The 16,933-nt window shown below is 41.8% G+C and overlaps 1 protein-coding gene and 1 pseudogene across 1 annotated transcript; one reads left to right on the top strand and one right to left on the bottom strand.

The window, feature by feature from the left end:
• Positions 1-650: 650 nt before the first annotated feature.
• On the bottom strand, positions 651-3,129 carry RAP2B (RAP2B, member of RAS oncogene family). The gene has a single exon (XM_039857386.1). It carries the CDS (start codon positions 2,674-2,676, stop codon positions 2,125-2,127), a length of 552 nt encoding a protein of 183 aa, XP_039713320.1. The 5' UTR covers positions 2,677-3,129; the 3' UTR covers positions 651-2,124.
• Positions 3,130-14,518: 11,389 nt separating this feature from the next.
• Positions 14,519-14,637, top strand: LOC120599215 (uncharacterized; annotated as a pseudogene).
• The last annotated feature ends 2,296 nt before the right edge of the window (positions 14,638-16,933 follow it).

Below are 16,933 nucleotides of genomic sequence, written 5' to 3' on the forward strand. Positions count from 1 at the left end.
TATTCTACAGAGTTTATATTAGTAAAGTGGTCCTTGAAAAAATAAAACAAAAAGCTCACACTGCCTCCTACTGTTAGAAGGAAAAGTTCATGAGGTCAAAATGGTACACAAACTAATAAGAGCAACGGGTTTTTGTCTTAGTTTTTTTTTCTTTTCTTTTGAAATCCAATGATGTATTTCCAAATCAAAACTTCGAAAGGGTTGAGATGCTGTCTACAACCCATACAAATGTACTGCAGAAAACACTAGGTATGACTTCAGAATGGAAACTACTATCTTCTCCAAGTCTTTTTAATTTGACATGTGACCTCATTTAAACAAAACAAATTATAAAGTGCTACCCTGCCTAGCAGTTGATTTCCCCCTTCCTTACCTACTGTAAGATAAACTGTTCCATGTCAGTAGAACAGATGCAATATCCTGCTCAACTTGTTAAGATTGTAGGGCGATACCTCAGGGCTTCCTAGATCTCGATGACTTTTCCCATGTCTAAAGAGTTGGGAGTACTGTCACCCAACATGCCACTGAGCTACTTTAGTCTTCAAAATTTGATAAACAACTCTTGGGGCATCATGTACCACCTGCCCCTGTCCACCTCAGCCATGACATTGTATTAAATCACTGAATATGAAACACAAAAACACAAACAATAGTTTTGAGTTTGTTTCTTTAAAAATGGCATTTGTATTAAAAGTCTTAAAATGAAGAGACAATGATTAAACACGTGTCTGAAATTAAAAATTACAATTAGAATTCTCTTGGTACATCACAACAGTAAAATTTTGCTCTTTGCTTCTGGAGGAACACCCTATAACAGATAACCAAAAAAAATTTAATATAAAAGGGGAGCTAAATACCTGAACATTTGAACAAAATGAAAAAAAAAAAAAAAGGAAGAAAACATTGCAAGGTATGGAAATTACTTTTTAACCACTGGCAATAATAAAGAAGAAATTTACAAACAACAGGCCCTATTGTCCTGGCTTCTTCAGGAAGATTACTGAAAGGAAACTGGGAAGTGGTTTGGGGAATAGCAGATTCTGGGGTGGGGGGGCGGGGGGAGTTCACAGGTTGGCACCGGCTGGAACAGCTGAGTTTTGAAGGCACTCTGCAGACACAGGGGTGCTGGGGGCCCTGAATCACATTTGTGAAGTCTTTGTACTGTATTTTAAAGAGCTAGTCATCAAAATCTGTTACTGCCAACCAGCAAGAACAAAAAGATAAACTTAAAAAAACACACACACAATAGTACACACAAAAATGTGCAGATCTGTAACATTTTTTTTTCACAGCTGATAAAAAAAAATACTACCGTTCTCCCCCAGACTCCCCTTTGATACAGTAGGTAAACAAAATAGATTTTTTTCCCCCCACAAATTATCAGCAGACACTTTCTGGCACCCCACACTGTATTGGCATCAGTGTTAATAGTCCCAGTTCAGATGTGCAATACTTCAGATTGGATACATTGTAACAAGAATCCAACTTTGCATAGACATCCTCAGAATCGCAAAGTCACGGGGTTGCCCTTCCAAGCTGGCAGAAAAGGAACCCGATCATAATTTCCAGCTACTCCTGGAAAACAAGGAAAAAACAAAAGTTTCTTCCTCTCCTCCTGCTCCTTCATTTGGTTCTCCCGGACTTCCATGTATTTAAAACTTGGAACTAGAAAACGGTTGTTGACGAAAATAAAAAATAAAAAGAAAAAGACACCCCCCCCCCCCTACCTTCTCCTGTCCTCTTCCTCCCTCACCTCATTTTTTTTTCCAGGCTGAAACTTTCGCTTGCTGGTGTCAAGCTGCCAGTAGAGCGCCCTAACGGTTACTTAAAGGAAAAAATATGCGTCAACCAAAATCAATGAGAAACGTACATGCTGCAAAGAGCCACATTTCCACCGGGTCTCGGATGGTCAGAACGGGACACCCCTTCGGACATGGGGAGGAGGCTGGGGACGTCGGCCGCAGAGGCCAGCCGGGCTCCAGGGCCACCCCGGCTCCAGGGCCACCCCAGCCAATGCAAAGCCGTCTCCAATCTCAAAGCAATAAGAGAAATCACATTTAGAGAGTTGGGTGCGTTTGGCTTTTGTGCGCAGAGCGCGGCCGGCGCACGGCGGCCGCGGGCGCCTCAGAGGATCACGCAGGCCGAGCAGCAGCCCTCGTCGCCGTTGGGCTGCGCCGCGTAGTTCATCTGCCGCACGATCTCGGCGAACAGCTCGTCCACTGAGGCTTTGTTTTTGGCCGACGTTTCCATGAAGGGGCAGCTCCACTCCTCGGCCAGGGCCTTGCCCTCGCCATAGGAGACCTCGCGCTCGCCCTCCAGGTCCACCTTGTTACCCACCAGGATCATGGGCACGCGCTCGTACCGCTTCACGCGGATGATCTGGTCCCGCATGGGCTTGATATCCTGGAAGCTCTGCTGATTGACGAGGCTGTAGACGAGGATGAAGCCCTGGCCGTTCTTGATATACAGGTCCCGCATGGACGCGAACTGCTCCGTGCCCGCCGTGTCCAGGATCTCCAGCACCGACGGCGACGAGTCCACCTCAATCTCCTTGCGGTAGAAGTCCTCGATGGTGGGGTCGTACTTCTCGATGAAGGAGCCCGTCACGAACTGCACGGTGAGCGCGGACTTGCCCACGCCGCCCGAGCCCAGCACCACCACTTTGTACTCTCTCATGGCTCCGTCGGCGCTGTCGCCGCGCCTGCCGCGGCCCCGTCGGGGCTGCGCGCCGGTGAAGGGCTGGGCTTGGCGGCCGGACTTCTTCCTTTCCTCAGCTCTGCAGGAAAAACCTAAGAGAGTGTGGCTGCGGGGCGCAGGGCGCAGAAATCAGCAAGCGGGGGCCAGGCGCCGGGCCGGGGCGGCGGCGGCGCGTCCCTGGGGCGCCGGTCCGGGGCCCCGCAGCAGCGCGCGGAGGCAGCGACAGCCTTGGCGGCGGACCGGGAGGACAATGCCGGCAGCTAGTGCGAGGCGACGGCTGCAGCTCCACGGCGCGGCAGCCCGGGAGGGCGAGGTGGTGGTGGCGGCGGGTTGCGGGGGTGGCTGCTAATTGCGCGCGGGGCCGGGACGCTCGTGGCATGAGTCCCCGCAGAGCGTGCGCCCACCGCCGCGGCCCATCGCGCTCTCTCCCGCAGCCTCCGCGGGTCGAGGGCTTCCTACTCGCCGCGCGCAGCCGGGCCCTCCCCGCCCCGGCGAGCATGCCCAGTGCGCCTCGGGCCTCGCCCGCCGGATCCGCAGCTCCTGGTTTTCAGGAGGGCCGGACGGGGGCGGGGCTGTGGGTGGGGCTCGCGATTTGAGTCCCGAGGAGCGGATTTCGGAGAGGCGAGAGTCTTGGAGCTGGGTGGGAAATGTGTGGGGTGTGGAAACGTTGGAAGGGGCGGGCGGCAGCTCGGTAGGAGACTGGAGGCCGCTTTCTTTCAGGGCTCCAGGGTTCGTTAGGCAGCGACTCTACAAAAAGCGTGTGGGCGCGGCGTGCCGCCGCAGGAATGGGGCGAGTATGGCTCTTGCCGACTCCCAAGGTCAAAAGCCCTTGAACTCCACTCCTTGAGCCTGTGGGTGTGCGTATCAGGGCCGGAGGCCCAAAGGGCATTTGGGTGCAAGAGCGGTGGGTGGAGCATCTTCCCCCGCCACGGCGCAGCTCTTTTGTAACTCGTTCTTTTCGGAAACGCTACTGGGCCTTCTCTGGCCGACTCTTCCCACAATATATACCCCAGGATAAAGAAAACGAGAACCCAGGGCCTGAAACACTGTCCCAAAGAGGGAAGGAGCAACCTCTAGTGACCCAAGTCCTCTCCGGGCAGGGACTTTGGCGGGTCCCACCCACCGCCCCACTGGGCTGAGGCCAAAACCCGGAGACCGGATTTCAAGCCAATCCAGAAGTGACGGCGGCGCCCGCAGCTAGTCAGGGCATGCTCAGTGGGCAGAGCAGATTTTCGGGCTTGGAAGTAGGAAGCTTTTGCACCATACACCCACATTCCAGCTCAAATTACCTCTCCTAGACTCGGGACCCATTGGTCCCAGGTCACAAATCTCACACCCCCAAATGTTCGCCTATTGGCTACCGCCAAGGTTTTATCAGTTAAGGCTGTTTCATTGGCTAAAAAGTAGCCTCCGCTCGTGATTGGTTATTTATAGAGATTGAGTCGAGAGGCGGAGGCACAGCTGTTCTTTCTCTGCTGCTCCCCCACCCCCTTCCTCCCACTTCTCCAACCTAGTCGTTTTGAAGCTAAGAGTGCAAAAATAAGAGGAATTTAGGCGGAGAGCTCCAAGCTAAATATAGTCCTTTGTTGGTGTTTTTGAGATAGTCTAGCTTCTCGGAGCCCAGTCACGACTGTCCCTTAAAGGGAGCAAAAAGAGATGGTTACAGTTCTTGGTCCACAAACAGGAAAGTTGTTTTTTTTGTTTTTCTTTTTTCTTTTGCTTTTTTTCAGAAGGGATGGGGTGGCTAAGATGGGGAAATGGGCCACTTTGAATTCTTTCCACCCGGGGGGTGGGGTGGGGTGGGGTGGGGTGAGGGAATGCCAGGCTTGTCCTTAGAAAACGTCTTCGCTTGGCTCGGCTCTCACGGGAGGTGCGAGGGAGATGCCGCGACTTGCTCAGTCTTCCACCTTCCTCGCGGAGGAGAGATGTCAAGACCTGTCAGAAGACTTAGCGAAGTTAGCGTGAGCCCCAAGGTGAAGGGGGTGGGAAGGAACCGAGCTGCGTCAACTCTGGCTCCGTGTCCTGCCTTTTTTTTCGGGTGCCACTTCCCACTGGTTTCACCGTTCGCATGCAGAGATGAGCCAGGCGGTGTGCTGTGTGCCAACACTTGGTTTCAGTTCCTGAGCCCTGCCGTGACTCGCGGCCACATTTGCGAGTTAACCTTCTCTGAACCCTTGGCTTTAGCTCATACTGTGCGTATCTGCAGCCTGAAGTCCTTAACCACTGGATCAGCAGCCTACGCCTTGGAAGGGGTGGGTGGTGCCCACCCCTGCGCCTGGCCCCGCTATTTAGTGGAGATAGGTGTTGAACCTTGTTGATCAGAGTGCTTGTATATAACTATGATTATATAATTCTCCAGATAAACCCCTCGGAGGCAAATTCACCTAACACAGCAGGAGAGAACCTCACAACATTTAACCAGTGTTTGATGTCTGCCAAGCCTTTTTACATGTGGTATCTTATTTAATCATAATAATTATTTTATCTGATTGAAGATGAGGAAACTGAGGCCCTAAGATGTTCAGTAACTTGCTTGAGATTTCACAGCTAGTGTGTGGCCAAGCTAGGGTCCCAACGCAGGTGTTTGGCTGCTTTTAACCAATTGGCCATACTACCTTTTCACAAGAAAGTTCTTAGTTTTTACTCTAGTTAGATCTTGAAGTAGTATAATCAGACTGGCTTTTAAACCCAAGCAAAGGGGACCTCTGTCCACTGCCACCTTCTGCTCTCCTCTGGCAGCGCCCTTTGTCACCAGTTAGAGACAGAACCCTCTTCTAGTCTGTGCTTCAGGTCCTCAGAATTCTGGAATCCCGTGTCCAAACAGTTCCAAACCCTTTGCCAGGAACTACCTGGGCCTCTGAACTCACCTTTGTGTCCAAGAAATGGGTCTTCGTTGGAAGGGGGACAGTGGTTGGACTTGGGAGCTGAGATGTTCCCTTCCAGGCACTTTGGGCCCTTCCGTAGTGTGGGAAGGGGGCTTAATTGGAGTTAGTTCTCCCTTCCCTGTCACCTTCCAGCCTGACCCTTGGAGGAATCTAAGAATTCATAATTCACACCTTGCCATCCAGGTCCTTGTGAAGAGGTGTTGGTCAAGATACGAGGATAGATCATATTGTGTTTAGCAATTTGTTATCTTGATTTATAACTTAAATACGTAGATCAATGCTATGTGGGCCTCTATTTGTCCTCTTGCCCACAAGTGTTAGGTGCGGTTCTGAGTAGATACAGTAGAAAATGCTTTGTCCTTATAGGCCTGGTGTATAGTCTCAAGTGTTGGATATCAATTATTATCTTGAGACCTTGGGCAAGTCTCTTAAGCTCCCCTGACCTTAGTTTCCCTAGCTATAAAATGGTGATAAATTTTGCCCTACCCATCTAGCTGTACAGGAACCTTGGAGAGAATCCAGTGACCAAACCCCTCATTTTATATCAGAGAGAACTGAGCAGAATTAGAACCCTGGTGTCCTGACTGCCCTTTTCATGGTGCCAGCCTGTCCTCAGGGATAATAATTAATAGATAATGGATGAAAACATGCTTTTAAAGCTGCAGCACCCCATAAACGCATGACAGTTGCAACCTAGATTCAGGGCCCTGACAACCCCATCTAGAAAAGACCGTTCCTCAGAATTGTGGGTAGCCATGTAGATGGGTATTATTGAATTTTGGTGGCCTCTCCAGCACTGGAAAGATGCCACAGTTTGAATACTTTCTATTAGGGATTCTTAACTAGCATTTTTTTTTTTTTTTACATTCAGATGACTTCTACAGAAAGATTTACACTGGGGCTTTGGGATTCAAAATGAAGTAATAAAATTGCTGATGCAGAAATTTTTAAGGTTGGCCACTTCCTCTTATGAAATCTGTTAGGAGTCTTTATTTACCTTACTTATAAGTCATTATATATCCTGAACCATAATTATTTACATGTCTATCTTATTACTCAACATCATGTGAATTCTTTGTGGGCAGGGTTCTATCTTTGGAGCCACCTCTGTCCCTCATAATATCTAGTGCAGTGCCTATATAGGAAACTCTCAGTAAATACTTTTTGACTATGTGAGTGACATTTTCTTCCCTTGCCAAACTTTCTGGTGAGAGAGTGTATTAATTCTCGGTGAGACATAACATTTCTTTGATCCTTAGAAAAATATATACTAATGTTTCAGGTTCCCTGAGTGAAAAGATGCTCGGTGATCAAAGTGTACCCTTATCTGGGTGGAAACACTAAGTCAGTGCAACCTTGGGGAAAGATACCAAAGCATCCAATGGATAAACCCTTTTTCTAAATAAGACAACATTTGCACGTGTTATGAAAAGGCATTTCTCGAAAACAATAAAAAATAAAAGCCACTGTGTAAGAACTGCCTAATTTTGAGTATTGAATATTACATAAATGAGGGTCTCGTTCCTGGCCTTTGCTCACACAGTGGGAGACTGCTAGGTTTTTTGACACAAGTGTTGAACCTTCAAAGAATTAGCAGGTTTGTTAGAACATGAATCTTTAAAATCCTCAAGAAGATAAGTACCCACCTGTCGTCTTCATTTATACAAAGTAATTAGGGTTTTTTTTTTTATCATGTTTGTAGTTTTAGCTGGTGTCACCTATAAGAAAACAAATAATTCTGAACAAATACTTCTAATTTTGAAAACACCAAGGATAAATTGACAGTGAGCATGTGTTATTATTTTAAAGAGAAGTGTATGTTTACGTAAGACTGTGCCTTGTAGAGTTCTCAGTAATATTTGTTAAGTACCTGACCATGTTATAACCAGATATCTAGTAGTAGCCTGAGGATATTTTATTTATTTATTTTTTATTTATTAGCAGTCTTTTAAAAATAATCTACAATAATGCTTCTAAAAGTATTTTATAAGTCAACCAAACCATCATCATTTCATATTTATTTTGGGCAGCCAACTTGTAAGAATAATGACTCGTGTTACTTGTAAGAACAATGACTCGTGTTACTTGTAATGAGATTGTGTATCTTTATATCTTTAAAATGTCCTAAAATCCTAGCATATACTAAAGAGAAACAAAGGTATACCTAGTTTTTATAATTTCAGTGTCTGCTTCTGTCAATTGTACTCAGGTTTCATTTTTCTTTTTAAATTATTTTTCAAAGGGAAGTGTAAGAGAGATTTAAATTTTAAATTTAATAACCTGTTATAATCATTCAAACTTTTTACAAACTTCTGATAGGCCAACACAAAGAAATAGAATCAAAATAGCTGCTGTCTCAAGGCTATTGTTTATCAGATTAGTATTTAATAGTGATCTCAACATATAAATTAATGTACTATGTTATTTTTGATAATGAAAACCACTCATACCTCGTAAAGGGTTACATACACATATGTAACACCTAATGCCACACGACTACTCAGTGGGTTTGAGTTCTACCGTAGACGTTAATGGTTTTGCCTATTTTCATTCTTTTACTTCATTTTTTTAAAAAGGAGAAAAATAAAAAGATTTTTTTCTCTAAGATAAATTATCTGACCTTTTCTGTTGGGTCTCAGATTTGCCTGAGACCATGATCTGTTGAGAAAAGACCTCAGCTCACTTTTAGCACCACTTTTGTATGATGGATTTATTCTCACTCAAGGGAAATTTCAGAGAGATTCCGTGATCCTGTTTCTCTCAGTCTAAAGCTCCGTTTCAAATCTTAATCTGTTTTAAGATTTGTCTCCTGAGAACCTCTGTTCCAGAGAATCAAAAACAGCAAGAATGGGAGAAATTTCTTAGCTCTTTTAAAAAGAACTTTCCTCTCCTTTGTTTTTCCTCACTAACTCCTAGATTAAAAGACACTCCTTTGTTCCTGAAGGGACTATAATCCACCACTTCCCCCGATGTACAGTGGAAGCCTCTCACTCACTCCTTCTGTAGCAGTGGCTCCAATAAGTCTTCTGGACTTTGTGGTTTTGATGGAGACAATGAGAGTCTATCCAGGGAAAAGGAAGTTTCCTTTGTAAAATCATCAGTATAGAGTTTGGTGTAAGGAATCTGCCTAAGAATGTTCTGTTTTACTTGCAGTTAACTCAGTCTAGCAATCTGGAGATAGAGAAAGGATCTGTGGTAGTGGTTTAGGAAGAACACACAACACTGCAGAATTCAGTTTCTCTAAATAATTTTGCAATCGTTGTATTCAAATCTGTCATGGTAGTTTGTAACTCTTCTGAAGTTTTTTTTTTTTTCTTTACAAAAGGAAGATTACCATTCTATAATTCAACTATTATAATATGAACATATTACTAAATCCAAAGTATAAAAACAATCCCTTCTTAAGAAATTTATGTCCTTAGAAAATCCTATTGCCTTGTAGAATATAATTTTTTGGAATTAAAAAGTGATCTTGGGAAATTGATTCAATATCTCTGTGTTTCATATACTCTACATATTCTAAACTAGTCGTTGGTAAATTTTTTTTCCATAAAGACATACATAGCAAATATTTTAGATTTTGCAAGCCATACCATCTCTGTTGCACCTACTCAATTCTGCCCTTACAACGTAAATGCAGCCTTAGACAGTCTGTAAATGAATGGGCGTGGTGGTGTTCCAGTGACACTTTCTTTACAGAAACAGGTGGTGGGCTGCATTGGGCCCAGAGGTCCATGGTTTGCCCACCTCTAAACTTGGTATTAGGCAAAGATCGTTGTTGCTGGAGGCCAAATGTTTTTATAATCAAAATGAACTACTAATCTGTCATTAGATGTAGCCATAACTCTTGACCTTAATCTATAGTAAAATGCCCCTCAAATAGTGACTATATATCAACAGATATAACTATAATTCTATATTTTATGAAATGTTCAGATTGCTGTGTTTACACAAATAATGTAAAATGTGTCTTTAGCAGTTAAGGGATTAGCAGGTTTTTTATTGGACTTCTCATTTTTTTCTCATTGATTTACAATTGCGGATTATGTATTATGGATATGTTATATAATATGTCAGATTATTATCCTGTGTTAATCACATGCCTTACAAGTAACTTTATCAATTTGTTATTAGTCTTTGATTTGTTTATGCTTTCTTTTTCATTAAAAATTTTTAAATATTCCTATTTTGAATGTATTGATCTTTTCCTTGATGGGTTTGCTTTGTGGATTTCATGCCACAAATAGAAAGAGATTTCACATTCCAAGGTATTTTATACAACTAGTGTTTTCTTCTAGCATTTTCAAGGTTTCATTTTTTATGGTTACATTTTGGCTTGCTTTTCAACTGAAAGGACAGTATCGGTAAAGATGGAGAGACTGAAATCCGAGCAAAAGGATGCTTACTGAAGAGAAGTTTGTGAGGAGAGTGAGAACAGTAGGAGGAGTCCGAGAAATCTGGTGGGAAGGCTGAGGAAGCATCCTTCCTTTTGAGCAGGGAAGAAGAGGCAAGAGACCTGAAAATTGGAGCTGAGAAGGTGAAAAGTCGAGAGAGTTTAAGCTGCAAATAAGCTCTCTCTGTAAATAAAAATGGCAAGGCGCCTGCTCAAAGAAGGCAGGCCAGGTGTGGGTTTGAGAATCAGAGTAGAAATGAAATAATTTCTAACAGTGACTGTGCAGCACACAGCATGGAGTTACTAAGCTGCTAAATTTGGGTTACATGAATTTGCGAAGATGCCAATTCAGCCTTTTTCTTTTTTATGAGGAAGGATATTGCTAATTCCTCTTGAGTCTCTCGGATGAGTTCTGTTAAAAGTTCTGAAGGTTTTTTTCTCAACATACAAATAAATAATTATAAAAATAACCTGCATCTTCCATAGCCCATATTCTTAGTGAAAATATACACAAACCTGTGATTTATGTGATTAAAAATTCCATTACTAATGGAAAATTAAATGGCTCTGTAAAAGCGTTTTGCTTGTATAGTTTCTTGAATTTCTCTTTTTACTACATGCTATATTACAATAAAACCTTGGCTACCTGAACTCAGAGATTGAGTCATTTTGAGTAGTTCAATGTTTGTCTAGAAAATGTTGCTGTCGTATAGATGTCACAATAAGAAAAATATGTATGTACTTTTCATTAGATAAGTAGTATATGTTTACAGTAATAAACTTGGAATGTATAAAAAAACAAAGACTAAAATAAAAATAACAAATAACAAATTGCTCCCCCCAAAAACTTAACATTTTGGTTAATAGTCTTCTTTTTATCATAGAATTATTTAGAATATAGAAAACCAGTTCTAGTTTCTTGTGACTATTTTAACTTATAACTCAATGTAGGCATGAGGTATTTTTATAGCCTATTGGTCAGGAAATAAAAAGTCGAATAAGACTGATATCTTAAGTACTTACTGAAGAATTTTCCTCTTTTATTTAATGGTTTTGATGGAAATATGTGTATCTCATATACTAAAGTTGTTGCCCAGGAAGTTGCTTTCGTGATCAAGTCCCTGATGGCAGCCTGTTTGGGGTCATTTGCCTGTTTGTCTTGAAGGTAAGATGAAGCATTTTCAGGTTCATGACCTCTGGGACAGCAGAATATAGCTACCCATCCGCATAATTAACTAGTGAATCAAAGGCTTCAGTCGCATTCTCCCAAATGGTTTTGTCCCTCTCCAGAAATGATTCTCTTTGTGGCAAACAGTGCCCTTTGATGTGTCAGCACCATTCAAAGCCATGGCAGTGACTTCTGCATCATTGACACATTCGTGCTTTCTTTGTCACTTTGCACCCAGGCTTCCATCTCTCTTGCCTAAGTTTTTCCTAAGGCTTAAAAAGAAATCTGCCCCTCACTCTTTCCAAAGTGTGTCCTAGAGTGTTTGGGAAATGACTTATTCTCAAGGCTGCAAATTCTTTATCAGAAAAAGAAAAAAAGATACTTTTGCTGACATGGTTTCAGGCTGAAATTTTCTTTAAAGTGTTCTCGGTGTTTGAATAGAATTCCAGGCATAAGCAACATTTAGAATTGTATATTCATTGTATGGATGGAAATTCCTGATTACCACATGCCTGATAAGTATACTTACTCATTAAATTTTGTATGTAGTAAAATTTCCTGTCTTGAATAATACATTTTCTATAGGCTGACCCAGAGAGTTAATATTCGGTGGCTGCGGGATACAAATAACATTCACAGACACCACTGTATTTTCTCTGGGTTAGCTAAATAATTGTGTAAGAACAGAATAGTTTTGTTATTTTGAGGTAAGCCTGTGGTTCTGAAAAGATCCTTATCAAATATAAGTAAAAATAGTGGGAGAGGTTGAGTGTGACAACAGAGACTTATTTGTACAATGTAATATTTGTACAATGTAAGCAACAGGTAACACTCTGGCATGCTATTGGACTGTGCCATGTAATTTCGCAAATATTAATCTGTCAGCCTATTTTTATTCTTCTTAATTCAGATAAACTTTTATTAGTGTGTAAAGCTACAAGTTAAATTAGGCCAACTTTATTTGACTTTTATGTATCAAGAATTACAACTTGAGCCTAAGGTTGTTTCATTCTAAGATGCAGGAAAGCCAAGAAATGATGGTCTAGGACCAGTTAATCAGGCCAGTAAACACACTATTCTATAAAGGACAAGAGACCATTTGAGAGGTAAAAGAGGAGACAGTCGAGGCCCATAAACATGATCCAAGGACAGCAGAAATCATCAAAGAGTAAGAGCGGTGGCTGTCTAATGTAGCATCTACCTCTTAGGTTATTCTTGAGACTGGCCCAATTCATTCCCCCCAACTCCCTAGGAGAAAGAGGCAGCAATAGGGCAGCAAAGTCTCTGAGCCACTGAGATGGCAAGGTGCCATCTGGGCCCATAACTTCTGCAACCTTTCATGCTGGGGCCTGCAATTTTGGTGACTGCAGCAGCCACAGAGGGTCCTAGGGTAGACCTCCAAAGCAGATGTGTCATCTTCAGTGGATACTAGCAGAATAACCGTCACTTTGGACATTAGCAGCTGCCACTAGACTTCAATATGATGAGCTGACATAGGAGCAAAGGGAATAGTCCAACCCAAAGAGCAGTCACAGAGGCTGGTCAAGGAAAGGACAGGGGAGACCGCCTTAAGTGGTTCAACCACTATTTTCAAGGAATTAAAGAGGTCTGAACTTCCTGCACTATTGTTAGAGATTAAGACAAAATAATAATAATGATAATAATAAGATATATCATGGTTGTGATTATCTTACCCCTCAGCTGGTAGGAATTTAGGTTACATGGGAAATTGTTTAGAAATAAATTTTCTTAACTAAGCCACTTTTCTAACACCACCCTCTTTCATCAGGATTTGCTGGCTTAATTTTTCATGTCTTTTCAAACTATCTCACACTGAGAAAATTAGGAATACTTACAGCTGAACTTAACAGGAATCCCGACTAAGAGTGGGGCTAAACAAATAAAGGTTTACTTCTTGCCTAACAAGAAGTGGAATTAGAGTTCTTCTGGCCTTGGTTTAATAGTTCAGCAAAGAGAAGAGCAGTCCCAGGACTCTTTTTCTGCTTTTGTGGCAGGAAGCTGGGGCTGGGAGGGTGAGGCTGAGGATGTACAGGGAAGACCTATTATATCACGAAATGAAAGCACCAGGAGACTTCCAGTTAAATTTCCTTGGCTGGTACTGTATTGAATGGTCTAGTTGCCAAGGAGGCTGGGAAAATTCGTATTTAACTTTTTGACCTTTTTTAGTGGAGGGAGACGAGGGAGAAATAAATAGAGAATGGTATTAGGTAAGCCGGTCTATTGCGTCTACTCCAAACACCAAACCATTTTTCAGAAACTCAAGATTTTTCTGGCAACTAAATTTGCACATAATTTTTTCATGCTTGTTCAATAAATATGGGGTGAAAGATAAATGCGATCTTTCACCTTTTCATTGAAAATCACACTTAAAAAGCCTTATTCGTTTTCAAATTTGGTTACTTAATGATATGAAGTTTTGGTTAAACCAACTTTGGTTTGCACAAAAATCTATAAAAAATAACTTTTTAAATATATATTACTTCCGATGTCCAAAAATTCATATGAAGCAGAAAGAGCACTGGATTTTTAGTCTGACAGACTTACTTTCAATGTTTGACTCAGTCACTTCCTAGCTGTAAAACTGGACAATGTATTTAATTTCTGAGATAGCCAGTCTCCAAGATGGCTCTGAGTGTTCCCGCCTCCTGGCATTCATATCCTTTGAAGCGTCTCCTCTCACAGCATATCTGAGTTGCTCTGTACGACCAAAGGACCGTGACAGAAGTGATGGAATCTTAATTCCAAGATTAAGTTATGAAAAACTGCAGCTTCCGTCTTGGGCTCTATCTCTTTTGAATTTCTCACTCCAGCAGAAGCCAGTTACCATAGCTTCACGACATCCAGGCAACACTGTGGAGACGGCGATATTACTGGGATCTGAGACCCTTCTTCCAACTGCTGGGAGTAGCTGAGGCCTGCCAATAACCAAGAAGGTGAACTTGGAAATTAATCCTCCGATGTTCAGAGGACTGCTACCCCAGCCGGACTGCAACTGCCATGAGAGACCCTGAGCCAGAACCACCCAGCTAAGTTGCTGTCAATGTCCTGACTCTTAAAAATTGTGAGATGATAATACAGTTCTCATTTTAAGCTGCTAAATTTTTGAGGAATTGGTTGTACAGCAAAAGATATACAGCTTCTTTAAACTTCAATGTCATCTATAAACGAAATATAGATGGTTGTTGGGAGGACAGTAAGATAATGTATGTGGAACTGCCCAAGGCAATTCCTACAACATAATAAGAGCACAGAACAAGTCAGTTTAACAAATATTACTTCTTCGTGATCATTTTCGCATGTTTACCCTTCTCAGAAATTCTTTTTATAGATTAGCACGACTTTTAAAAATGTCCTGTCTACAGCCATGTCACCCTGAACACACCCGATCCCATCTGATCTCGGAAGCTAAGCAGGGTCAGGCCTGGTTAGTACTTGGATGGAAGATCGCCTAGGAAGACCGGGTACTGTAGGTATAAAAAAAAATAAAAATAAAATAAAATAAAATAAAATGTCCTTGCCCTTTGCTTCATGAGGACAAATGTAGAATACACATTGTCAAACACAGCTGGCTCTGTCACATTGCCTTAGCTCTCTACTGCACTGGGGATGGTTTTGTTAGCTAAGGTCACTTGTGTTTAATAATGAATGTCTTTCCCAGAATGCTGAACTATAGTATTTGGTGTGTCTTTAGTGGGCTACCAACTAAATAAAATATTGCCTTATTGCTGTAAATAGCTCCCGTCTTCCCTCTAGAAGGCTTCTGATGATTTTACTATGCCCCATTTAGGGAATGTGCCCCCATTACCGAATCACTGATACAAGGAGTACATGGTGAGGAGGACTGAATGCCTGCCACACACTCTGCAGAGTTGTCCAGTCTTATTTAGATTGTTTCTAATCTTTTACCAGTTTCTACTGCCCCATCCACTTCTAATCACAGATGCCATGATCACAGCACAGCTGCTGCCAACTTTGCTACACAGCCTCAGATTATCTCTACTATTTTTTTCTTTTACTTTTTAAAAATGACTTTCTTATTTCTGGTCTCATGGTACTTCTATACCTTAATTCATGTGTGCCAAAAAAGCATGTGTGTGTAAATGCATGTGTGCATGTGTGTATGTATTCTATACAATTAGAACACTGTTTTTTTTCTTGGCCAACATACCATGCTAGGAATAATTTTTGGTTCATTGAACTGTCTTCACTATCATTTGCTGCTGGATACTTAGGGCCTGCTTCCTCGCCCCAAAGTAGGATTTTGTCGTTGTTGCTGTTGTTTTGGATTTTTAAGTTTGCTCTGCATCTGCAATAGTTCCAAAAGCCAAAGAGTTCTGAAATGCTGGTTTCTAGACAGCAAAGATTTTTCCTATAGTATGATTTATGGGTCCCAGTCTCTCACATTGTAATTTTCAAAAAGCTCAGCCTCTTAACCGGTCTTTTTGCTTTCATTCTTGTTCTCCCCTACATAACAATCAATCCTCTGTAATCTAGCAGATAAAGCTCATTAAAAATATAACATTCATAAAATGAATGAATCACAACACAACGACTCTCAAAGACATAATGTCGAGTGAAAAAAGCCAGACACAACAGAATACATACTATGTGATTCTATTGATATCATGTTCATAAAAGACATAATTAAACTGTTTTGTTCAGGCAGCTATAATTATGAAATGAACTATAAAGAAAATAAAAGATTATGGTTAGCACTGGGGGCAGGGACAGAACTGCACATTTGAATGTGTTGCAGAATGAGAGTTGAGGTACGAATGCATGGTCCCTTGTTCGAAATTTATTAAGAATTTCAAGATACAACAGCAGAGCATTAAGGCAAGACGGGGACCCTGCGCAGCACCAGGCCCTGCGCCACTCCTCAGGCTGCACTCCCATGACGCCTTGGCCCTGATTTGAAAACGTTAGGAGTTCTGCTAATCCTTTATTTTTTATTTTTTACTTATTAGAAAGAGAGTTATATAGGTATTTGTTTCAGAAAATGCCAAAAGTTGAACATTTAGGGTGTATGTATTTTTCTGTAAGTGTATGCTATTTCACTACCTTTAAAAAATGGGAAAAACAAAAACAAATCAGAACTGATCAGAGGACTTCTTGATTAACACCCATAAGATGGTTTCCCATGGATGAGAATGTCTGTAGCCGGATCCCTTGTATCTTCACTTATTGCAGGCCCAGGTAAATGCCAGCTCCTCTGTGAAACCTCCTCGATTTCTTCCATCAAAATTAGCTATTTCCTTACCTTTTCTCCCTCACACTTTCCCCCTCTATTATAGCTTAACTTCTTTCCCTCAAATCAATTCTTCGAGATTTTTTTTTCTTTCTGATGAATATGAAATTTGGGGCAAATATTTTGGTCTTATTTATCTTCCTATTTAGGACCCTATAGGGTGTTAGACAAGTGATTGTTGAACTTAATTAAAGTTCTATCCAAAAAAAGTTATAACCCACTATAAAACCTAAAACACTCAAAATTCCTAAACACTGCAAGTTCTTAAACTATGCAGTGATTCAGGGTAACAAAGGTAAATGTTCTGCAAACTAAGATATGTTTATTTACCTGCTGAAAATTTGAAATAGGTATCAAGTGTTTTATGATATCATTTAACTTTTTTTTTTTTCTGTTTCCCATCTGAGATGAATCTCATAGCCATGTTTCTGAAGACTGTTTTAACACTGTAAATTTAGTATGCCATGAGGTTCTTTTTATATAACGGCCACCCGGGATACCATTTTTACCAGAAACACAAC

The sequence above is a fragment of the Pteropus medius genome, unplaced genomic scaffold (assembly GCF_902729225.1).
Source record: "Pteropus medius unplaced genomic scaffold, Ma_sr-lr_union100, whole genome shotgun sequence".
Lineage (NCBI taxonomy): Eukaryota > Metazoa > Chordata > Mammalia > Chiroptera > Pteropodidae > Pteropus > Pteropus medius.

What these genes read in the sequence shown, in the direction of transcription:
- RAP2B (XM_039857386.1), bottom strand. Translation starts at nt 2,676, where the DNA reads ATGAGAGAGTACAAAGTGGTGGTGCTGGGCTCGGGCGGCGTGGGCAAG.